General features: G+C 56.4%; 1 protein-coding gene across 4 annotated transcripts in view; it reads right to left on the reverse strand.

The window, feature by feature from the left end:
- EPHB2 (EPH receptor B2) overlaps positions 1-19041 on the reverse strand; it is a 189435-nt gene that overhangs the window by 23845 nt on the left and 146549 nt on the right. The window contains exons 6-11 of one of the 4 annotated variants that reach the window (XM_044996013.1): positions 16002-16164; positions 15534-15642; positions 15039-15103; positions 11740-11862; positions 8075-8322; positions 6462-6677 (exon numbers count right to left, since the gene is read on the reverse strand). In XM_044996013.1, coding sequence (XP_044851948.1) covers positions 6462-6677; positions 8075-8322; positions 11740-11862; positions 15039-15103; positions 15534-15642; positions 16002-16164 — 924 coding nt within the window. Of the gene's footprint in view, positions 1-6461; positions 6678-8074; positions 8323-11739; positions 11863-14990; positions 15107-15533; positions 15643-16001; positions 16165-19041 lie in introns of all 4 variants that reach the window. The other 3 variants (XM_044996012.1, XM_044996011.1, XM_044996010.1) reach the window with 3 other exon arrangements.

Genomic DNA, 19041 nt, shown 5'->3' on the forward strand with positions numbered 1-19041 from the left:
CAGGAGGTGATGGCACACAGGCGTGGGGTGTGCATGTGCTCTCTCTCTCCCTTCCGACAGGCCTGCTCCTCATGGCGAGCCAGCCACACAGAGCAGGAGAGCGTGGCAGCGAACGGGGGCATGAACCATTGCCCCAAGTGAGAGCATTTCCCTGCTCCCTCTGCTACCGTGGCAACCACTCACCCTTACAGGGGTGGGCCCGGAATTCATGATCCACTTAGCCCAGGTCTGATTCGCTGCCCTGTGCTCGCATCTCTACAGAGAAGGAAACAGGCCTTGCTTACACTAGCACACCTGCTAGGAAAGGGTCCCAATCGCTGGCGGTCTTCTGAATGTCTCTGGTAATCAGACCCTTCGGCTGTCTCTCTCACTGCATGAGAGGCATCACAGGGAGCAGTAACACTCCCCAAAATCTGGATGGATGGAACGGTTCCTGCTACAAAGGCAGATGGTTACAACCATGGCCACCCCCTCTAAAAGACTGTTGCTGGATCGCTCCTTGAAGAAGAGAGTGAAAGAGGAGCTGTGACTCTAGCGGCAGGTCTTCACTACCCACCGGATCGGTGGGTAGGGATCGATCTATTGGGGATCAATTTATCGCATCTCGTCTAGACGTGGATAAATTGATCCCCGAACGCGCTTCCCGTCAACTCCGGAACTCCAGCTTGCGAGAGGCGGAAGCGGAGTCGACAGGGGAGCAGCAGCGGTCGACTCACTGCCATCCTCACGGACAGGTAAATCGACCTAAGATATGCTGACTTCTTATCGTATCTTAGGTTGACCCCCCCCCAGTGTAGACCAGGGCTAAGACTGGATAGGCACCTGAAGTCAGCGGGAAGGATCTATTCGTGATGGTGCTTACAGGTACTAACAATGCTGCTTCACGCAATACTGCCCCACTATACATGGCGTCAGGGAACTCAGAAGCATGCTGAAGAAGAGGAATGACCACATGGTCTTCTCAGAGATCTTTCCTGTCCAGCGGAGGGCAACAAAAATGATTAGGGGGCTGGAGCACATGACTTATGAGGAGAGGCTGAGGGAACTGGGATTGTTTAGTCTGCAGAAGAGAAGAACGAGGGGGGATTTGATAGCTGCTTTCAACTACCTGAAAGGGGGTTCCAAAGAGGATGGATCTATACTGTTCTCAGTGGTAGAAGATGACAGAACAAGGAGTAATGGTCTCAAGTTGCAGAGGGGGAGGTTTAGGTTGGACATTAGGAAAAACTTTTTCATTAGTAGGGTGGTGAAGAACTGGAATGGGTTACCTAGGGAGGTAGTGGAATCTCCTTCCTTAGAGGTTTTTAAGGTCAGGCTTGACAAAGCCCTGGCTGGGATGATTTAGTTGGGTTTGATCCTGCTTTGAGCAGGGGGTTGGACTAGATACCTCCTGAGGTCCCTTCCAACCCTGAGATTCTATGATTCTATGAAGATGAAAGGCAGAAGATTCTGGAAGTGAATCACTGGCTAGGTAAGTGGCGGAGGGTGGAGGGCTTGGGTTTTGTGGCACATTTTTCTACCTTCTGTGGAAGAGGGGGCTATATAGTTTGGACGGCCTCCACCTGTGTAGAAGGGGAACCAATCCTCAAGGGGACAGGCTGGCTTGAGTAGCCAGGAGGGTGTTAACTAGTAACAAAAGGGGAGGAACAAATGAATATTCATTCAGCACAAAACCAAGAGGTTGAGAACAAAATCAGTCATGACACCAAAGGACACGAAGAGGAGAAATTCCTGAATTGCCTCTACACCAATGCTAGGAGCCTGGGCAATAAGCAGGAGGAATCTGAATTGCTCATTTATGAGCATAAATTTGATTTAATTGGCATTACTGAAATCTTGTGGGGTGATTCACATAATTGGAATGTTAAAATCAATGGTTATAACCTATTTATGAAGGCTCATAGGGGATGGGGAGTGGCATTCTATATACACAGTGGCATTACACCTGTTTCAGAGTCACTGATGACTTGAAAGAAATTATTTTGAATGCTTATGGATCAATGGTCTAACAGATAAAGCACAAGATGGGGGTACTAATTGGTGTCTGCTACAGGCCACCAAAGCACAATAGAGAACAAGATGATTGCCTCCTTAACTACCTATCTATAATGTATAGGAAAAAAACCTGTGGTGTCATGGGGGACTTCAATCTGAGTGACGTATGCTGGAGATTTCATTCTTCCAGTAGTAAAACATCCTTGGAATTTCTCAATATTATAGATGACAATTTCCTGTCTCAAAAAAGTGTTGCATCCACCATGAAGGCATCCTATATTAGGCCTTATTTTGACAGATAAAGAGGAACTGATCACAGAACTAAACATTAGTGGTAGCTTAGGTGCAGTTGATCATGGATTGATTATATTTGTAATGTGCAAACAGAATAAAGTCCAAATTCCTATAGTTGGGGCTTTAAAAGGGCCAATTTCACAAAGCTGAAAACACTTATGAGACAAATCAAGTTGGGAGAAAAACATTAAATAGAAAAATGTGAATGATAATTGGGAATTGTTTGAAAATATTTTACTAGATGCCAAAAAGCCAACAATCTCACTATCTAGAAAAAAGTTCACACTGGTTAAATAAACAGACTGGCTTAGAGGGGAAGAGAAATCAGATATAAAAACCCCATCTAAAACAAATGGAAGGAAAGGAAGTTGATAGTAATGAATATAAATCAGAATTGTAGAATTGTAGAAAACTGATAAGGGAAGCAAAGGATACAAGCACTCTATGGTCAACAAAGTTAAGGACAATAAGAAGTTTTTGGCGTATACTAGGAACAAAATGAATCCTGACAATGGGTCTAGGAAGATTACTAGATGGAAATGGTAGAATTGTCAATAATAATGCAGAAAAGGCAAAAGTGTTCAATAAATATTTCTGTTCAGAATTTGGAAATATCCAGATGATATAACTATAACAGAGGAAGATAATGAAATACTTCCCATTCCAACAGTAACTAAGGAGGATATTAAACAGCAGTACTAAAGCTAGACATTTAAAAATCAGCAGGTCTTGATACTTTACATCCAAAAGGAACTTTCTGAACTGTAAATGTTGATTTTCAATGTACTGGGGAAATGGAGAAGTTCTGGAAAAAGTTAACGTGGGGCCAATATTTAAAAGGAATTAACAGGATGAAACACTCAAGGAGCTCAGTCTGATTATCTTATCAAAGAGAAAGTTAAGAGGTGATTTGATCACAGTCTATATTTAACTACATGGGGAACATAAATTTGATAATCACAGGCTTTTCACTCTAGCAGGCAAAGATATAACAAGGTTTAATGGCTCAAAGTTGAAGCTAGACAAATTCAGACCGGAAATAAGGCACACGTTTTTAACAGTGAGGGTAATTAACCACTGGAATAATTTACCAAGGGCTGGGGTGGATATTCCATCACTGGAAAATTTTACATCAAGATTGGATGTTTTTTCTAAAACAGATGATTTAATTCAAACAGGAATTAATTCATGGAAGTTCTATGGACCAACACAGGAATCAGACCAGACTGATAATCACAATGGCTCCTTCTGTCCTCATAATCCGTGCATCCATGAATCTATGAAAAATGCATTTCAGCCAACAGTTGGGAGACTTATAGCACAGTAATGAATTCTGCAAACTAGCAAGGAAGAGAGCAAACATCTGCACTGCCAACAGTACCTTGTTCACTGACTTGAACAGTGCAGAGAAGTTTTAATTATTCATGACTCTCCTTCTCTGAGTCCTAGTAAATGCGCTGGAGTCTCACACAGCAACGAGGCCTTTGTAAAGTGAGATGTCAGCACCATGCTGCTTCTGCTAGTAAAGCTTTGCTGAGAAGTTGGAAGAAACTGGTGGGTTATTTGTGGGGAATTTTTGGTTTGCGGGTTAGTGGAGTGGAGGCGCTATCTGAAGCAATCTCGGAACCGTTAGCGATCATCTCCAAGAACTCATGGCGGACAGGTGAGGTACCAGAGGACTGGAGAAGGGCAAACATAGTACTTATCTTTAAAAAGGGGAACAAAGAGGACCCAGGAAATTATAGACCAGTCAGCATAACTTCAATTCCTGGAAAGAGACTGGAACAAATTGTTAACAGTTTGTAAGCACCAAGAGGATATTAGGGTAATAAGTGACAGCCAACATAGATTTGTCAAGAACAAATCAAGCCAAATCAACCTAATTTCCTTCTTTGACAGGGTTACTCAGGCAAGTATATGAAGCCGTAGACATGCTCTATCTTGATTTTAGTAAGCCTTTTGATACAGTCCCATACGAAATTCTCATCGGCACACAGGAAATGTGGTCTAAAGGTGCGCACAACTGGTTGAAATGCTGTACTCACAGAGCAGCTATTAATGGTTCACTGTCAAACTGGAGGTCTACATCCAGTGGGGACCAACAGGGGTCTGCCATAGATCCAGATTAATCAATATTTCCATAGTGACTCGGATGGAGAATATTCTTATACAATTTGTGACGTGCAGGTGGGAAGGGCTGCAAGCACTTTGGAGGGCAGGATTAGAATTCAAAACAGCCTTGATAAATTGGAGAATTGGTCTGAAATCAACAAATATAATATGAAATGTAATAACGACAGGTGCACAGGACTTCACTTAGGACGTTAAAATCAAATGCACAGCTACAAACTGGGGAATAACTAGCTAGCTGTTGGTACTGCTGAAACGGACCTGGGGGTTACAGTGGATTACAAACTGAATATCAGTCAACAGTGTGATGCAGTTGCTAAAGGGGCGAGGTACATTAACAGGAGTGTTGTTTGTAAGACACAGGAGGTAATTGTCCCGCTGTAATTGGCACTGGTGAGGCCTCAGCTAGGGTGACCAGACAGCATGTGTGAAAAATCAGGACAGGGGGTGGGGGGTAATAGGGAAAAGCCCCAAATATCAGGACTGTCCCTATAAAATCGGGACATCTGGTCACCCTAGCCTCAGCTGGAGTCCTGTGTCTAGTTCTGGGCGCCACATTTTAGGAAAGATGGGGAGAAACTGAAGAGAGTCTGGGGGAGAACAACAAAAATGATCTAAGGTTCAGAAAACCTGACCTACGAGGAGCGGTTCAAAAAGCTGGGCATGTTTAGTCATGAGAAAAAAAGACTGAGGGGGGACCCGAGAGGAGTCTTCAAATATGTTCAGGGCTGTTAAAGAGGATGGCAATCAGCTGAGCTCCACGTCCACTCTAGTAATGGGCTTAATCTGCAGCAAGGTAGGCTTAGGTTAGTGATTAGGGAGAAGCTTTCTAACCCTGAGTACGTCTACCCCTGGAGTTGATGTGTGCCGCAGCTCATGTAGACATGCTCACGCTAACTCACACCGATATGCCGCGCTAACCATGGCAGCATGGGCAGCAGCGAGCAGCGGCACGGGCTAGCCGTGCCCAGACATACCCACAGGGGTCAGATGAGTTGGCACTTGGCACAGCGAGCCGTGCCATGCTCCGTGTGCTCCCATGGCTACACTGTTTTTAGTGCTCTAGTTCGATGACAGCTAGCACAAATCTGTCTGTGCGAACGGGGAATCACACCCTTGGCTTGTAGAGTAGAGGTAGCCTGTAAGGAGAGTTAAGCGGTGGAACAGCCTTCCAAGGGAGGCTGTGGAATCCCCATCATTGGAGGTCTATGAGAACAGGTTGGACAAACACCTGTCTGGGGTGGTCTAGGTATATTTGGCCCTGCCTCACCACAGCGGGTGGGACCAGATGCCCCCTTGAGGACCCTTCCAGCCCTCCATGTCTGTGATTCGATGAATACTCTTCTGCCATTGGTTTCCCCACGTTACGCAGAAGCAGCCGTCCATCGAAGAAGCTCATGGTTTGTTATTGCAGGATCTCTTATCGGCACTGGGTTTCATACACCAGCCTGTCATTCTAGGGCGTTAGCTACTGGCAGGGATGTGCACTGACGCGTGTGGCCTCGTGAACAGTTGGATAGGCAGAAAGCAAAGACAGAAACGGAACGAGAAATTCTAGGATTCCAGAATCTTCTTACACAACTGTTACGCCAGCTCCACCCCGCCACTCCCCCTGGCATTCCTGCGAGCCATTCGCTCTGCCCTGCTGTGCGGCCTGGGTCGCTCTGTCAGATAAAATGCATCGTCCCCATCTTGGGAGTGGGTGTGTGAAACAGAGGGGGCTTATCCTCAGCCCGATATGAATGAATCCCCACCGGGTGCAGGACCCTTCCCCGTCCCTGTGGCTCTGCCTGGCTCTCATTTCATGGCTTTTCATGTCTGAGCCCTTCTGCCCTTTCCCTACATGCAGGCCCTGTGTGCTGAGCCCTTCGGGGAGTGCTCACACCGACGCAATGAGCCGAGCCTGACCGGCTCACCACCAACAGGGCGAGGGCTCGCCAACTGCCCCCCTCCCCCACCGTGTTCCTCTCGCCCTCTCCCTCCCCCTCGATCACCTCCTGGTCTCCTCCCCTCCCCTCCCGCTCTGGAGATGGGAGCTTTACCAGCGCGCTGGTGTAGGTGGGATCCGAGGTGTCATCCTCCAGGAAGCGGGACAGGCCGAAGTCGGACACCTTGCAGACCAGGTTGCTGTTGACGAGGATATTGCGGGCAGCCAGGTCCCGGTGCACGTAGTTCATGTCGGCCAGGTACTTCATGCCCGCGGCGATGCCCCGCAGCATGCCCACCAGCTGGATCACCGTGAACTGCCCATCGTTTTGCTTAGGGGGAGACAGGAAAAGTCCATATGGGATGAGGCCAGGGAAAGAGGAACGCAGACGCGGAATGACTTGCCTAGAGTCACGCAGGAGTCAGCAGCGCTCAGGACTAGGACCCAGGAGTCCTGAGTCTCTGCCCCAGAACTCAGCTGCTCTCACCCAATCAAAGGAGACTCGTCAGCCGTTTCTGCTGGAATAAGAGGCCTGGTGTCGCTGCCTATGACGGGGGCTGGGGGCCCTGGTGCTCTGACACAGGAATGGGCCTGCGAGGCTCAGGGGCACCGTGTCACCCCTAGTCCTGCCCAACAATCGCAGCATTCTCAAGCTAAGCACCACAGAGAACTTTCCACAGCCAACAATTCCCTGACGGGGGGGAGGGACACGCCCTCTTCAGAGCTGTGATCTCAGGGAGCTGCTCTCATACAGAGATGCACCTTGCACAGCAGGATTCGGGCACTAGACTCTCACTCAGCTACGTGGGTTACTCCGTTCAGCACAATGAATTATCCACCTCGGGCTGAGACACACCAAGGTTTATTTAGAGCGGATCGAGGGTGATATCCTGCCCCTATACAAGTCAATGGCAAAACTTCCATTGACTTCAACAGAGCCAGGATTTCACCTTGAGCGTGTGTGTGCCCTGTGCACGGTGTGTGTGTGAGCGCACGTGCACTGGCAGGCAGTGTGTGCACATATGCCCCGGCCATAGTGAGTGTGTGCATTGTGCAAGTCGTGCATTTGTCCTTGCGTGTCTTGGTGTGCAGTGCGTGTGTGGATGTCTGCACTTGAGTTTTGTCATGTTGTAACCCAAGTTATCGAATCCATGCTGCCAACACGGTGGTAAAGTGCAGTGTAGACAGATCCTGGGCATCTGTTCCTCGCCAAGTTTAGTAGTAGGCTGCAACCTGGCACCAATGTCTGTGTCCTGGAAGTTGTGTTTGTGTAGGGCCAGCACTGTATTAATTGACACAGGATGTTCCCAGTCGTGGTTGGGCCCCACAAGAGGCTGGGCGTCAGTGTCCCCAGGGAAATGCTGGGGGCTCAGAACGTCGACGTCGGACCCTGAGCGCATCTGAAACATGTGTCCCACCTGTGAGCGAAGTGCTGCATGTGTATGTGTGAAACGTGCGTGCACAGCGTGCGAGCAGCCTTTGCTCACTGTGTGTGTGTGTGTGCGTGCAGGTGTGAGCAGTGTGTGCCCTCAGCCTGCATGCACAGCCCTGGGGCAGAGCCTTCCATGCACAGGGCGGTGGCTCTCAGCCTGCAAGGTGAAAGCTGCTGGCCTGGAGGGGTGTAGCGCTGCCATAGGAAGAGGTGAGTCAGCAAGGGCTGGGCCCCGCTTGCCGCCTCCCCCTGGTCCCGGCATCCCCTCTGCCACTGCCCTTCCCAGCCCCTCGTACCCGGAGGAAGGAGTCCAGGGAGCCATTCTCCATGAACTCAGTGATGATCATGACAGGGGCGCTCTTGGTGACCACGCCCTCCAGGTGGATAACGTTGGGGTGGTCGAACTGCCCCATGATGCTGGCCTCGCTCAGGAAGTCCCGTCTCTGCTTCTCCGTGTAACCCGACTTCAGCGTTTTGATGGCCACAAAGATCTCTCTCTTGCCAGGCAGCTTGAGGTGCCCACTGCACACTTCCCCAAACTCCCCTGAGGTGGGAGAGGACGCAGGTTACAAAGGGCTGCTCTCCGTGGTGCTCTGCCTGCCCCTCAGACCCTCTGCCTGGGACCCTGCTGCTCCCCCCAGTGCTCTGCCTGCCCCTCAGACCCTCCGCCTGGGGCCCAGCTGCTCCCCACAGTGCTCTGCCTGCCCCTCAGACCCCCTGCCTGGGACCCTGCTGCTCCCCCAGTGCTCTGCCTGCCCCTCAGACCCCCTGCCTGGGACCCTGCTGCTCCCCCCAGTGCTCTGCCTGCCCCTCAGACCCTCCGCCTGGGGCCCTGCTGCTCCCCCCAGTGCTCTGCCTGCCCATCAGACCCTCTGCCTGGGACCCTGCTGCTCCCCCCAGTGCTCTGCCTGCCCATCAGACCCTCTGCCTGGGACCCTGCTGCTCCCCCCAGTGCTCTGCCTGCCCCTCAGACCCTCCGCCTGGGGCCCTGCTGCTCTCCCCAGTGCTCTGCCTGCCCATCAGACCCTCTGCCTGGGGCCCTGCTCCTCCCCCCAGTGCTCTGCCTGCCCCTCAGACCCTCTGCCTGGGACCCTGCTGCTCCCCCCAGTGCTCTGCCTGCCCCTCAGACCCTCTGCCTGGGACCCTGCTGCTCCCCCCAGTGCTCTGCCTGCCCCTCAGACCCTCTGCCTGGGACCCTGCTGCTCCCCCCAGTGCTCTGCCTGCCCCTCAGACCCTCTGCCTGGGACCCTGCTGCTCCCCCCAGTGCTCTGCCTTCCCATCAGACCCTCTGCCTGGGACCCTGCTGCTCCCCCCAGTGCTCTGCCTGCCCCTCAGACCCTCTGCCTGGGACCCTGCTGCTCCCCCCAGTGCTCTGCTTGCCCCTCAGACCCTCTGCCTGGGACCCTGCTGCTCCCCCCAGTGCTCTGCCTGCCCCTCAGACCCTCTGCCTGGGGCCCTGCTCCTCCCCCCAGTGCTCTGCCTGCCCCTCAGACCCTCTGCCTGGGACCCTGCTGCTCCCCCCAGTGCTCTGCCTGCCCCTCAGACCCCCTGCCTGGGACTCTGCTGCTCCCCCCGGTGCTCTGCCTGCCCCTCAGACCCTCTGCCTGGGACTCTGCTGCTCCCCCCGGTGCTCTGCCTGCCCCTCAGACCCCCTGCCTGGGACTCTGCTGCTCCCCCCAGTGCTCTGCCTGCCCCTCAGACCCCCTGCCTGGGGCCCTGCTGCTCCCCCCAGTGCTCTGCCTGCCCCTCAGACCCTCTGCCTGGGGCCCTGCTGCTCCCCCCAGTGCTCTGCCTGCCCCTCAGACCCTCTGCCTGGGACTCTGCTGCTCCCCCCAGTGCTTTGCCTGCCCCGCAGACCCCCTGCCTGGGGTCCTGCTGCTCCCCCCAGTGCTCTGCCTGCCCCGCAGACCCTCCGCCTGGGACTCTGCTGCTCTCCCTGGTGCTCTGCCTGCCCCTCAGACCCCCTGCCTGGGACTCTGCTGCTCCCCCCGGTGCTCTGCCTGCCCCTCAGACCCCCTGCCTGGGACTCTGCTGCTCTCCCCGGTGCTCTGCCTGCCCCTCAGACCCTCCGCCTGGGGCCCTGCTGCTCCCCCCAGTGCTCTGCCTGCCCCTCAGACCCTCTGCCTGGGGCCCTGCTGCTCCCCCCAGTGCTCTGCCTGCCCCTCAGACCCCCTGCCTGGGACTCTGCTGCTCTCCCCGGTGCTCTGCCTGCCCCTCAGACCCTCTGCCTGGGACTCTGCTGCTCCCCCCAGTGCTCTGCCTGCCCCTCAGACCCTCTGCCTGGGACCCTGCTGCTCCCCCCGGTGCTCTGCCTGCCCCGCAGACCCTCCGCCTGGGGCCCTGCTGCTCCCCCAGTGCTCTGCCTGCCCCTCAGACCCCCTGCCTGGGACTCTGCTGCTCTCCCCGGTGCTCTGCCTGCCCCTCAGACCCCCTGCCTGGGACCCTGCTGCTCCCCCCACTGCTCTGCCTGCCCCTCAGACCCTCCGCCTGGGACCCTGCTGCTCCCCCCAGTGCTCTGCCTGCCCCTCAGACCCTCCGCCTGAGGCCCTGCTGCTCCCCCCGGTGCTCTGCCTGCCCCGCAGACCCCCTGCCTGGGACTCTGCTGCTCCCCCCGGTGCTCTGCCTGCCCCCCCCGGTGCTCTGCCTGCCCCGCAGACCCCCTGCCTGGGGCCCTGCTGCTCCCCCTGGTGCTCTGCCTGCCCCTCAGACCCCCTGCCTGGGACGCTGCTGCTCCCCCCGGTGCTCTGCCTGCCCCTCAGACCCCCTGCCTGGGGCCCTGCTGCTCCCCCCCGTGCTCTGCCTGCCCCGCAGACCCCCTGCCTGGGGCCCTGCTGCTCCCCCTGGTGCTCTGCCTGCCCCTCAGACCCTCTGCCTGGGACCCTGCTGCTCCCCCCAGTGCTCTGCCTGCCCCTCAGACCCTCCGCCTGGGGCCCTGCTGCTCCCCCCAGTGCCCCTCTGCCCCTCAGACCCTCTGCATGGGACTCTGCTGCTCTCCCCGGTGCTCTGCCTGCCCCTCAGACCCCCTGCCTGGGGCCCTGCTGCTCCCCCCGGTGCCCCTCTGCCCCTCAGACCCTCTGCATGGGACTCTGCTGCTCTCCCCGGTGCTCTGCCTGCCCCTCAGACCCCCTGCCTGGGGCCCTGCTGCTCCCCCCGGTGCTCTGCCTGCCCCGCAGACCCCCTGCCTGCCCCTCAGACCCTCTGCCTGGGACTCTGCTGCTCTCCCTGGTGCTCTGCCTGCCCCTCAGACCCTCTGCCTGGGACCCTGCTGCTCCCCCCAGTGCTCTGCCTGCCCCGCAGACCCTCTGCCTGGGGCCCTGCTGCTCCCCCCGGTGCTCTGCCTGCCCCTCAGACCCTCTGCCTGGGGTCCTGCTGCTCCCGCTCCCCCAAACACACCCATCCTCCATGCACCGAGCCCCACGCACCCCCCTCCCACACACCCAGCCCCATGCACCCCCCTCCCATGCACCCAGCCCCCCACACATCCTACCCCCACACACATCTCCTTGCACGCTGGCCCATGCACACCACCCCAGCACACTGGACCCACATAATACCTGCCCACCTCTTTTCTGGGGGTGGCTGAGTTCATCTGAAATCTCACCGCTGTTCCCCCTTGTTTTGTGTCAAATGCTTCTCCCGCGGCCCAGGCATCCCTCCAGCTTAGAAGCACTAAATCCTGCTCCCTCTTGGCCAGCCAGCTGGGCGTGAGCATTCAAGGGCGCAGTGAGGCGTCCCTGCCTTGCGGGGCTGAGTGTGCTGCCCGCAGAGCACCCAGTGCCAGCTGACAGGGGCAGCTTGGCACTGAGCTTGGGCACCGCACAGAGCAGGACATGCGGGCCTGGCCCCATCCCTCTCTCACTGGCGAAAGCTGCTCAGCAAGCTCCTTCCTAGCCCCTGGGCATGGCTACTGCGAGGGGCTGTGGGGCTGATGGAGAGCCCAGCCCAGCCTGGCCCAGCCTACCTGCTCCGATCACCTGCTCAATTTTGACACAAGAGATGTCGATTTCCTTTGCAAATTCCCTGACGGCCTCATTGGGGTCTTCATAGGTGAAGGGGTCAATGTAAATCTTCATTCCAGGAGTCACTGCAAATGGGTGGAGGGAGAGAGTCAGACAGACAGAGGCCCCCGGGATGACAGCCGGACAGCAAGAAGAAAGGAAGAACCCAGGTATGCCTGTGTGTGTGTGTGTGTACCCGGGTCTGTGTGCGTGTGTGTGCGCAAGAGAGAGATGCTGCTGCAGCAAGGGGCAGGCTCTGAACCCTGCAGACAGTGGGAGCATGTGCAGGAGAGAGGCATGTGGGAAGCGCACGATCCAAGCAGAGCTTCTCGCTGGCTGAGCACAGAGCCCCGTCAGCAGGCCCCTCCTGAACACAGGGCTCATCCGCCTCGGAGGAGCCTGGGTCCCAGGCCAAAGGAGCTACTTGCAAACAACGAAAATGGTTAAGTACAATTCCTCCACAATAGACGTTCCTGCAGCTCGGGCAGCTCCCGACCCAACCCCCTGCCTCCGTCTGCCCAGCGCACCCTCAGGGTTCAGGTATTAGGGATCTCAGGCCCAGCTGTGCTACAGCGAGACAGCCATCGCAGTGACCAAGGCCACAGAACCTGAGCCTGGGACCCAACCCCCCTGGAGCACTGTCATTTTGGAGTTTAATATGGGGGCCAGCACACCAGCCTGAGAGGGCAAGCTGCCAGATTCTGCTCTCAGCCCCCCCGGGCAAACCTCCAGTAACTCAGGCAGCGGGAGCCAGAGATGCCTAGCACCTAGGACTGACTAGCTGGGTGCTTTTATGTTGCCACGTCAGTATGCACTTGGGCTCCCAACCTTACACCCCCACCTACGAAGATGCTGGTCTAAGTGACTTACTGAAGGCCACGCAGCAAATCACTGGCGGAGCCAGGGAGATGGCGAATCCACTCTGCTGCCCTGCCCACACTGCCTCCCCACAGATAACTGTACCCAGAGGGGGAGGGACCCAACACTGGCCCCAGACACAGCCAGGCCTGGAGGCTGCAGATACCACGGCAGTTGCAAGAGCCAAGCGCCCCCTGCCAGACAGAGCAGAACACACAGGTGGGAGCCGGTCTGGAACTCACCACTAGCTTTGACTGCACATTGGACTCATTGCTGGGGGCTGGGCGGCCGGCACTGAGCACCGTGCTTCCCACTTGTTACCAGAGACCTGGCTCTGCCCCCCAGCGCCTTTCACCAGCTGTGTCCTAGCCTGCCACAGAACTTGGGCTGGTCTTGGGAGCCGAGCCTTGGAGCAGAGCGCGCAGTGCCATCCAGCATGGAGCTCATGAGAGCACCAGAGCCAGAAGTGTCAGTCCTGGGGATGTGTCAGCGGATGGGAACCGGCCAGCGAGCCAGGATGCAAGGAAGGCCATTCTCTCCAGAGTGCGAGCCGAGGGTGTATGGCGCTTCAGGGGTTTCTGGCACACACGCCGCTAGGGCGGCACGGCCAGGACACTGAGCAGCGTCTGGAGCTCTTATTGGTCGGCAAAGTGACAACCACAGTTACAGCAGCACAACAACAACAACAACATTGGAGCTCATTCAGTGGCTGTGCAGACATTAACTCATTAATGCCAGCCAAGCCAGGAGCTGGGACAATCTTTGCTAGCAGCTAGCTGGAAATGGGAATGCAGATTTGTACACCCTATGAGGCCGGGTCAACACTAGAAAGTTATGTGGACATAGCTCTGTTGTCAGGGGTGTAATTTTTAACTGGTGTCCTGGTACAATCCCTGCGTGGGCACAGTTATACTGGTAAAAAGATGCCTTATATTGGTATAGCTCATTCCTTTCCCCCTACAGCAGGGGTGGGCAAACTTTTTGGCCCAAGGGCCACATTGGGGAATAGAAATTGTATGGCGGGCCATGAATGCTCATAAAATTGGGGTTGGGGTGTGGGAGGGCTCTGGGGATGAGGAGTTTGGGGTGTAGGAGGGTGCTCTGGGCTGGGACCAAGGGGTTTGGAGAGCGGGCAGGCTGGGGCAGGGGGTTGGGGCGTGGGGAGAGGCTCAGGGGTGCAGGCTCCGAGTGGCGCTTACCTCAAGCAGCTCCCAGAAGCAGTGGCGTGTCCCTTCTCCGGCTCCTATGCAGAGGTGTGGCCAGGTGGCTCTGCACACTGCCACATCCACAGGCACCGCTCCTGCAGCTCCCATTGGAGCATGTAGGAGCCGGAGCAGGGCCATGCCGCAGCTTCCGGGAGTTGCATGGAGCAGCCCTGACCCTGCGTCCCGGCTGGAGCACTGGAGTGGGGCCAAGCCAAGTGGTGAGGCCCCCAACGCAGCGCCCCGGCTGGAGTGCTGGAGCAGGGCAAGCCCCAGACCCTGCTCCCCAGCGGGAACTCGCAGGCCGGCTTAAAACGGCTCGCGGGCTGCATCTGGCCCATGGGCCATAGTTTGCCCACCTCTGCCCTAGGAGATGCACAGCAAGGGAGTGAATGGGGTTCTAGAGGACACACATTGAAGTGGGATGGGGTTCTAGAGGACACACAGGGAGGTGGGGTGGGGTTCTAGAGGATGTTCAATGCAGCAGGGTAGGGTTCTAGAGGATTCAAAGTGCAGAGAGGATAGGTTCTAGAGGTCGCACAGCAAGGCAGGGGGTTCTAGAGGACACACAGCGAGGTGGGGCGGGGTTCTAGAGGACGCACAGCGAGGTGGGGCGGGGTTCTAGAGGACGCACAGCGAGGTGGGGCGGGGTTCTAGAGGACGCACAGCGAGGTGGGGCGGGGTTCTAGAGGACGCACAGTGAGGTGGGGCGGGGTTCTAGAAGACATGTAGTGAGGTAGGGTGGGGTCTACAGTTGGGTGAGGGTGGGGTTCTAGAGGATGCTCTCTGAGGAGATCAGAGGTTCTAGAGGCTGTTCTAGATGGGGTGGGATTCTAGAGTATACGGAGCGTGCTGAGCCATTAATTTCATGCTATGAACTATAAAGTTGCCAAATAAATTCCAGATTAAGTTTGGTCCCTAAATCAAAAAGTCGGGTTCATGGTGAAGGCTCCCCAAATGGCTCCTTAAAGTGACCCCCTGGCTCCATGGTGCCCCATTTCCCAGGTAACTGACTGGGAGGGAGGTGAGGGTGTTTCCGGCAGGACTAGCCTCCACCGAGGGGCCTTCCTGTTCAGACTAAGGGCCTGGAGCCTGGCTGGGCCCAGTGGGTTTTTCACACTCTACACAGGGAAAGAGTGAATGAGAGAACGAACCGAAGAAGGAATGGACCCCCAGGCCAGGCACGGGTGCGCGGTACGTACTGTGGCCACTGGTATAGTGCTGCAGCTTGTCAGTGTACTCGGAGTCGGCTCGCTCGAAGCCCCGTCTTCTGAAAGGAAAGCGAGCACTGAGAGGGTCAGGGGAGGGACGGGCACGGCAGGGCAGGGCAGGGTGCTCCAAGCATGGGGCACATCAGCACTGTCCCACCGTGCCCACACAGTCCCAATAACCCCTACCGTCTATGCCCCCCGTCCCCCTCACCCCCCCATCTGCCCTCTTCCCTCACTTCCCCCACCCCCACCTGTCCTCTTCTTTCACCTCCTCCATCCCCGCCTGCCCTCTGCCTTCACTTCCACCCTCACCTGGCCTCTCCCCTTACCTCCCCCACCCTCATCTGCCCTCAGCCTCTTGCCTCCTCCACCCCCTGTCACCCTTCACCTCTCCCACCACCCCAGACCGAGCCCCGTGGGCCGTGCCAGGCCGAGTGTGGTGGGGCTTTCCCTGGGCAGCGTGTGGTCCGCTCACCAGTAACCCACCTGTTGCACACAATGATGATGACGACCACGGCAATGAGGAACACCAGACCCGCCGCAGAGGAGCCGATGATGAGTGGCAGCTTCTCCTGGACACTAGTCTGGTACTCAGCTGGCACACAGGAAGGAGGGAACCCGTTACTGCGCCGTGAGACCCCCGCAGGTGTCAAGCTCACACGCGGGTGGGAGATGCAGCTCCCCACAGTGCAGGGGGGAGAGGGAACGTGAGCCTTCTGCCCCATCCCTGGCTATGGGGAGGGGGGAATAAAGCACCCTTTGCGGGTCCCAGCTTGGTGGGAACCCGTGGAGAACCTGTGTGCCCACCCCTCCTTGTCTGCTCACCTGAGCCCTGCCAGGTAGGGTGGGTGGGGGGATTCACAGCCCTGCAGCAGAAGGCACCAGCCCACCCTTCTGAAGCCCTGATCCTGGTCTCTGCCCCTTTACGCAGAGGGACCTGCCTGCCTGTCTCACCTTCGGTCATGGTCTGGAAGTACATCTTGCCACTGTAGCGGCCGTAGCCGGCCACGGTGCGTGCCCGCACCTGGAAGACGTAGATGGTGCCGGCTTTGAGGTTCTGCACAGTCATGGTGTTGGTGGGGCTCTTCACTGCTGTGGCATTGAATTCACTCAGATCCTGCCAAGGAAACAACACCTGCTGTTAGAGAGCCGAGCCCAGGCCCCTGGCCCCTCTCAGGCATGAGGAGCTTAGTGCAGCAGCTCCTGGCACGCTGCTCAATACCCGGGGTCAGGAGAGCTCTGCTGGAGGGATTGGCTGCAGTGAACGACAAGAGAAACAAACATCTAAATGCTGGTCCCTCTACTGGTGGGTGGGCAGCCTGAGCTCAGCATCACTTTGAAGGGGAGATCTGGGGAGAAATATGGTGCTGCAAAGTCCATGCTTCTGCAGTCAGGCCATCTGCCCCCCCCTCCACACCTTTGGTTTCTCTTCCTTTTCCCCATTAGCCCCCAGAACTTATAAGCAACCCTACCAAAACAACCCAGTGGCACACAGCCTGCTTAGTGAGGAAGCAAATCCCCCAGTGCTGAAGAGTGTGAATACCAAGACACCCACTGGCTAATGAGACAGACATTAGCGTCAAGATGCTGTGAAGAGCACAAGGACCATTAGTGCCTGCACAAGGCCCCGCAGTCTCCTGCTGGAGTGGGGCCAGCTGAGGGGTTACCCAGGCTCCCACTGGATGGCTCTAGCCCGTGGGGCAGGTTCCCATTGAAGCCCCTTCAGGTTTCCCATTCACCCATAGGGGAGCAATAAAGTCTCTGCTCCGGCAGGTCTCCCGCTCCTGGGGTTTGCGCCAGGGTCCCACTGGGTATCGAAATGGAAACTGCCTGTTGCACGGGGGACCCTCCTGAAGCAAAAGCTGAATCTGGATGGAGATAATGACTCCTCTGCTGGGAATGAACCTGCTCTTCATTCCGCACAATGTGAAGGATCAGCCTTCTCTGCACTTACCCCCGTCCCTTCGGCGTCCCTTCCGCGGCCTACCCACGCCCTGTCTCCACCCCTTCCCCATCTTACCCACTCCCAGCCCCAGCCCCAGCCCCAGCCCCTCCGTGTGGGAGCGGGGAGGGTGTTTCTTGTTGGGTCCTACAGGGATCTGTACTGGGTCTCGTGCTACTCAATATTTTCATTAATGACTTGAGTATGCTTATAAAATTTGTGGATGACCCCATGCTGGGAGGGGTTGCAAGCACTTTGGAGGACAGGATTAGGATTCAAAACAGCCGTGACAAATTGGAGAATTGACCTGAAATCAACAAGATGAAATTTTATAAAGACAAGTGCACAGTGCTTCACTTAGGAAGGAAACTCAAACGAGCAGCTCCAAAATGGGGAGTAGCTGGCTAGGCAGTCGTGCTGCTGAAAAGGATCTGGGGAGTATAATGGATCACAAACTGACTAGGGGTCAACAGTGTGATGCAGTTGCTAAAAAGGCGAATATCACGCTGGGGTGTATTAACAGGAGCAACGTATGTCAGATACAGGAGACAACTGATTAGAACTGTCCCACTCTAATCAGCACTGGTGAGGCCTCAGCTGGAGTCCTGTGTGCAGTTCTGGGCACCACATGTTAAGGCAGATATGGACCAGGTTTAGAAAGCCAAGCCTATGCGGGGAGCGGGGGGCAGCTGGGCAATTTGCCCCAGGCCCCGAGCCCCACAGGGGCCCCGCAAGCCTTGGCCCGGCAGCGGTCCGGGTCTTCGACGGCATTTCGGTGGCTGGGGGCCTTTCGGTGCTGCTGAAGTCACGGGGTGATTGAAGGCCCCCCCGCCACCGAAATGGCCCGTGAGCCCTGGCCCGGCGGCGGTCCGGGTCTTTGGCGGCATTTCGGTGGTGGGGGGCCTTCAATCACTCCACGTCTTCAGCAGCACTGAAGGGCCCCCCGCCACCGAAATGCCGCCACGGACCCGGACCACCACCAGGTGAGTACAAGCGCTGTAGCAACCTGGCCTTGCCCCAGGCCCCCTGAATCCTCCGGGTGGCCCTGGGCGTACGAGGAAAGATTCTGCGCATGTCTAGTCCTGAGAAAGGAAGATTAAGTGGGGACCTGGTAACAATCTTCCACCAAGGTACGGGCTGCTGTAACCCGGGCTCTCCATGACCATGTTGTTTGCTAATGGAGTTTTGAGGGCTGTAGCTCTGAACCTTTCCACTCCCAGTGGATGCACGGGTTGGAGTGGAAAGGTGGAGGTATCCTGGGGTAACTGGGCCGTTAGGGCATTGTGAGGGGCGTGCTAATCTCCACGAGTATGTGCTTCTCCTGTGCTCCACTGTGGCACTGGGACTGGTCTGGGGTTACGTGCAGGCTGTAGAAATACATTGGAGAGGCAGGTCCCTTTGATCAGCGAGGCCCAAATGCAAATGTTGCACTTGCCAGGTTAATCTGCCCCTTCAGGAAATGGAGCTGCCAACCAGCCTGTGAGCTGCCTGGGCGCCTCATGCAAGACATCTGGGTGCTGGGCAGAAGCCACTCACAGCCTCAACAGCACCTGGTCTGCAGGGAAAGAGCATCAGACCTCCCGTCCAGAGGCAAAACCCTCCCTTTTGAACCTGCTTTCCATTGGTCAGGCCAGTGTTCCCTTCAGGCACTTCGGGGCTCTGCGCTGCCCAGAGGGTGGGGTTACTAACAATCTGGGGGCGGGATTGGCAGCCTGCAAGGAGGAGCTAGACCAGCTCACTTGGTAGGGGATGAAGAACATTCTTCCTAGGAGGAATCAGTCCAGCAGACAAGCAAGGAAGAATCGTCAGCTCCAAGCTCCAGGGGACCGTCCCCAAGCAGGACCAGCTAGGCCATTACCTAGGGCAGTGTCCTCCCTGTCCGATGCTGCAGGCTTTGAAACGTGGGCAGCACCGTGGAATTGTGGGCTGGATCTAGGTCCCCCTCACCGCCCCCCCCCACAATGGGGGCTGGAACCGGCCCAGTGTCAGCGTTTTGTCCATCACCTTTTGCAACAAGCACTTGGTGAGTTTACACTGTTTTCGCCAGCCCAG

This window comes from Mauremys mutica, chromosome 21 (assembly GCF_020497125.1).
Source record: "Mauremys mutica isolate MM-2020 ecotype Southern chromosome 21, ASM2049712v1, whole genome shotgun sequence".
NCBI lineage: Eukaryota > Metazoa > Chordata > Testudines > Geoemydidae > Mauremys > Mauremys mutica.